This window comes from Asparagus officinalis, chromosome 4, assembly GCF_001876935.1.
Source record: "Asparagus officinalis chromosome 4, Aspof.V1, whole genome shotgun sequence".
Lineage (NCBI taxonomy): Eukaryota > Viridiplantae > Streptophyta > Magnoliopsida > Asparagales > Asparagaceae > Asparagus > Asparagus officinalis.
Window position 1 is genome coordinate 145,719,704 of NC_033797.1, and position 6,000 is coordinate 145,725,703.

Here is a 6,000-nt window from a genome sequence, read left to right on the forward strand (position 1 = left end):
TTGAGCTGGTAAGAAGAGGGAGACAAGGGGGAGACTTTTAGGTTGTATGAAATCATTTTTTGGATTTTTTTGCCTTGACTCTATTTGAGTTATTGATATATGTTATTTATAAACTAATACACTTGATATATTTGGTTTTATTGTGATGTTTTGATGTATGGAGATAATATGTGTTGTTGCGATGTGTTTATCAATTGCGTTTTGTTGCAATGTTTTGGTTTTGGTCACGAGAGAGAATATGTTTTTATATGTTTAGATGTGTATGAAGTTATGTACATGAATTTATATGTTTGGATATGTACATAAGGTGAATTGGAAATTTTATATGCACAGGAGATATTTTGTATGCATAGGAGGTAATCTATAAACAAGCATGCATATTTGTGCATCTTTGGAAAGTACACGGGACTATAGTCTCGTGTATTTTCTGGTTTTGTCTGCAAAATACATGGGACTACTAGTCTCTTGTAATTTCTAGTTCTATCTACAAAATACACATGATTAGTAGTCCCATGTATTTTTGGTCTTTAATTACTTTTGTAATTAATATTCGCTAATTACATGAGACTATTAGTCCCGTGTATTTTAAAGACAATTTGTGCGAAATCCACCTCTTTTTGTCCAGCCTTGATGATGTAGCCAAAAAGAGGTCGATTTTGCTATTAATTATGTAAAACGGTTGATTTTGATTTTTTTTAAGAAATTGGTCTTTAAAAAAATAAAAAACTCTCCGCCTTATGCTAGACAACTTCATCTTAGCAGTTATTGGAATTTCAAATCGAATGCTCATATGTGTTCTGTTATAATTTGTTTTCTTTTTCATCCTTCTGCGCATCTCTGACTTACTGCAGACTTTCGAAAATAAGAGCTTGGTGCTGACTAAATGTCAGACTATGCCGGTGCTGACTAAATGTCGACTATGGCATAATTTTATTTTTATACCATTCATTTATTACTTCTTATTAGTGATTGTCATCTGGTCCTAAAAGCTTGCAAGTTACCTTGTAATAGATTCAGGCATTCACAGCTTAGGCTAGTATTTATATTTGTTTGTACTTTTAGATGGAACGTGTGTCTACCATCGTTAGTTCGACAATAGTTACATATTTATAGACAATATAGGAATGAGATAAAATAAACTCTGTACATATACTGACTCCCTAATATATTTATGTACGATATGCACATTATTGAACTCTACAATAATCTTGAGTTTCAAATCTTTCAATAGTGAAAGCATGCACGTAAGACACATCCAACAAACTTTTCATTTTGTATCAATTTTGTTGTTGAAATGAAAAATTAGTAACTTATAACTAATTAACTACACCTTTAGCACATCTTTAAGAACCTTTACAGATATCACCCAGAGCACCTTCAAGCCTTGTTGGCAATATAATTAATCACAACTAAACAAAACCAATTCGAAGTACAGTATTAACCAGGTTCAAGGAGAAGAATGAGCAATAGCTAGGCCATTGATCAGTGCTAATGCATTGCTAGTAAGCTGTGCCACATTCACCACATGGCTCCTCACTGCAGTCATAACCTCTCCATTCATGGAATTGCCTGAAAACCCACCCATGCAAGTGTCATCATTGTTGGCCTTCTTGTTTTGATGATGTTTAACAAACAATTTATTACTAATGTTGTTTGTCTAGTGTTTGTACATTCCTATGTTTTGTAGACAAACAACGTAGTTGGAGGTTGGATGGATTGAGCCTACACGATCATATCAAGAGGAGGTTGGTGGAATTGTGGAGTGAAGCATCGTACAATTCAAGTTCAAGATCCAAGTTTAGCTTCATCCGCAAGTGTACCAAGATAGAGCTTCGTTGAAGATCAAGATTGCTTGGGTAATTTAGTTTAGGAATTTATATTATGTGTGTTAGTACTTTAAGCTCAATCATATACACACATACACATTTTGAATTTTGTATATATATAGTTATATATATACGTATATGTTTTGGTTTGATAGTTTTCAAGTTTTACTATGAAACAAATGAATAGAATTGGAAAATACTATTTTGTTTCATGTTTATATACCTATATATGATTTCCCCTTTAACAAGCTTATATTTAATGAAATCATATTTAGTGTTTTGTATATATTGCATAGAATATGCAATTTTGTGAAAATATGGTTTTCTTAGTTTTTGGACTTAACAATAATCATATCCATATTTTATTAAGTCTATATAATCATTGTGCAAAGTTTCAAAACATGGTTTAGCTAAAATATCAAATTTCACATGTTTACATTTTCGTGTTTTGAACTATTTTGCAAAATGATGATTTTTCACAAATGGGAAATGCAATTTGGAAAATTCTTTTTGTAACATGTTCATTTACATGTTTATATACATTTTCCAAAGTTTCATAATTTTTGGACTTCATTTGTTATTTTTAACATTTTTCCAAAGTCTTAAAAGTCAGCTTTAAAATCAGGTTTTGAAATGTCTGTTTTCGGTCGACCGCACCGGTCGACCGCTCGTTTGTTTTTTCGTCAGCATGGTCCAGAGAGTTGGTCGGTCGACCGGTCCGGTCGACCGAAAAGCTCCATCGGTCGACCGCACCGGTCGACCGGATAAGTGTTTGCTTGATTTCCTGTCTTCGACCTGGATAACGGTCGACCGAACTTTCCATCGGTCGACCGAATTTTTCCATCGGTCGACCGACGGAATTTTCAGTCGACCGACAATATAGCCGTTGCTTTTTAACGGCTCTTTCTCTGAGCTGTTTGCTGGGGTTTTTGGTCATTTCGTTTTGGGGTTTTTGGCTGAGCTTTGAGTGGGTATATATACCCCATTGCTGATGTCTTTTCAAGTTAGCCAAGAGAGTTTTAAAACAAGTTTAAGAAAGTTTTTAATCAAGGGTTTAAGTTTTGTTTAAAAGAGTTTAAGAGTTTAGTTTGTGAAGCAAATTTCACAAGAGCAAAGAGGAGATCATTCTTTGGTGTTTGGGCATTCAACTCATCTCTCTCTCACTCTTGATCTATAGAGAAGTTTTCCTTAAACTCAATTCTAGCTATTTATTGTTTTGATCTTAATTTCCATAAGCTAGATTTATATATTGAGTTTAATTGTTTTATTGATACTCTTTGTTCACACACAACCTATTGAGCTTATTGTATTTTCATTCATAGTATAATTTTGGGTTGTGAGATTAGTGACTTAGAGTTGTGCTTAATTGAGTTCTCACCTTGTTTAGAGAACAAATCATTTGATTTATATTGTGCTTATTGTGAGGATTCACTTGTAATACACTTGTACACCGAGAGAAGTGTGTGGTGAGAGACGGGGTCGAATCCAAGAGGAGTGGCGTCGGTTGACGTGCCTAGGGAGAGGTTGTAACCGAGCACTTGAGGAGGAGGACACGGGCTAGGACCAACACTTAGTGTGTGAGGTGTGATTACATAGTGATTGTATTGTGAGGTGTAAACGTTGTTCGGGTGAACGTAGAAAACCCGGTTGTGATAGTGGAGATCTCCTCGAGGTGAGGAGCGGGGACGTAGGTCGTGGGGACCGAACCTCGTAAACATATCGTTTTGTTTGTGATTGCATTGGCGTTCTTATTCTTGTTTTCATATCTTATATCGCCTTTGTGTATTGCTCATCATATTACCCTATCACTTGTGTAGATTGTTTATTTTACCCTTGTGTTAGTTCATATATCCTTGCTCATATATTTGTAATATCTCATTGATAGGATATATTCATTTGTTCATATTGCTTATCCTAGCTTACGTATCTTGTTGTATTTTATACTTGCTAGGATAACTTATTAATTAGTTTTAATTGGCATTTAATCGGATTAGATTAGCATAAGACCCTAATCACCCCCCCTCTAGGGTCTAACAATTGGTATCAGAGCTTGGTGCTCTTTGATTTAAGGTCTAACCACCTTGAGTTAAAGATCCAAGTTATCTTATTTGTGCTAATCTAGTTATGATTGCATTTGTCTTGCTTGCATATGTTCATATATATATCTTGAATATGAATGTATTTTGTTTAGGCTATAAATCCAATGTTGCTCCTAAATTCATTAATTTTCCCTATGCACAATGGGCTTCTAGATTTAAACTATTTGTTGAATCTAGAAATATTGACTTATGGAAAATTATTGATTGTGCTTATATTGTGCCCACATTGGAGAAATCCAAGTGGAGCGATCATGATAAGAAAATGTTTAATATGAACAAGTTTTTGTTAGAGTATTTGCTTAATGCCTTTGACTCATCATTTTCTAACAAATTTGTTCATTTTGATAGTGCTTACAATTTATGGAAATTCATAGAAGCACATCAAGGCAACTTGGAGGAAATCCGACGTAGTTTGGAGGATTGTTCTTCAAGTGAGTGTGGAGCATCATCATGCACACGGCCACTAGGCGATAGCCCTAGTGTGGTAAGCGATTCGGAATCCGAAAGTGATATATCCATCAATGAACTCGCTTGTGCATATGAGAAATTATTGCATGCCTATACAAAATTACAAAATAATTTTATTGATCTTAAAAGCAAGCATGTAGAATTGAAATCCGATCATGAGAAGCTAGTGTCCAAATTTGACATCATTGAAAATGAAAATATAATGCTTAAAGAAAACAATGATATGTTAAATTTGAAAAATAAAAAATTAACCTCATCCATCACTAGCTTATCTCATGTTAAAAATAATGCCATGTTAGAAGTAGAGAACATACAAAATGATACCGCTTCTTTTATAAATAACAATATATGTTCTACTTCTAATAACAATACTTGTATGCATAATGATGAGTTGAATCATGTTAAGGATCACATATCATCTTTAGATTCAACCCTTAAAACATGTATTGTTAATCATGATAAGCTTATGAACATGTGTGCTAAGTCTCATGCTAAAACATCTAAACATCCTATTCATCATGCACACATGTATAGCAAAGTCTACAAATGCACAAATTGCGGTCGTAAAGGCCATCTTGCTAGATTTTGCTATGATGCACATAACCCCACCAAGATTCACTTTAATCCTCCTTGTGCATCTCATCAAGCTTCATCATCACATTTTGCACACACACATGCACATGCATCTATTTCTCATCATAAGCATGCTAATGTGTATAAATGTGTTCTATGTGGTCGTTTTGGCCATTTGGCAAAGTTTTGCTTTGATTTGAAAAAGAATTCTAGTTTGCCAAATGTTTCTAGTAGAACACATGTTTTTAAATGTGATGTTTGTGGTAGATTTGGCCATTTGGCGAAGTTTTGCTATGATTTGAAAAAATGTTCAAACTTGCCAAATTTCTCAAGTAAACCACCTTTGCTTAAAAATGTTTTACACTTGCAAAATAATTTTAAAAGACCATCCATGTTTGCAAATGATTCTAATGTTTCCCGTGCACAACCGTTTGGTCAACATAAGCAAATGCTTCCTTTCCATTGTACTTATTGCAATCGGAAGGGTCATTTGAGTAATTATTGCTATGACTGATCCCGTGCACCATATATGTCCAAGAGGGTTCATAACCCTAGGACTTTGAGCTTTAATGATAGGGGTCATGTCCCTAATCTCTTAGGTACCAAGAGTAATTTGGTGCCAAAATAATTTTTAAAGCCAAGAATTTTAGTGTTTTTTTTCTTTTCTTGATTTTGAAAATTATATCTTTAAAATCTTTTAGTTATGAAAACAATTTTTCTTGTATCAAAATCTTTTGTTTTCATGATTATTTTTTTTGTTTGATGAGAGGACTATGTTTATATAACCCTCCGGATTTATTGGGTGTTTATTCCCAAATCATGTTTACCGGATGCTAGAATGATTATATGGGTTGAAACAAGCTTAAGAGCTTGATATATTGTTGCATCTCTTGAAATTCTTTTGTCAAAGAGTTTGTTTTGATTTATTGCTTTGAATTCATTATATTTCACTTATATGATGATATTTATGTGTTTGTGCTTATGGATCATCTATTCGTGCCTTATAATGTATTCCATATGTGGTTTGATCAAAT

At 33.8% G+C, this 6,000-nt stretch overlaps 1 protein-coding gene across 1 annotated transcript in view; it reads right to left on the bottom strand.

The window, feature by feature from the left end:
• LOC109839452 (21 kDa protein-like) overlaps positions 1,377-6,000 on the bottom strand; it is a 7,973-nt gene continuing 3,349 nt past the window's right edge. The window contains 1 exon segment of the mRNA XM_020407875.1: positions 1,377-1,606. Coding sequence (XP_020263464.1) covers positions 1,448-1,606 — 159 coding nt within the window. The 3' untranslated portion in view covers positions 1,377-1,447.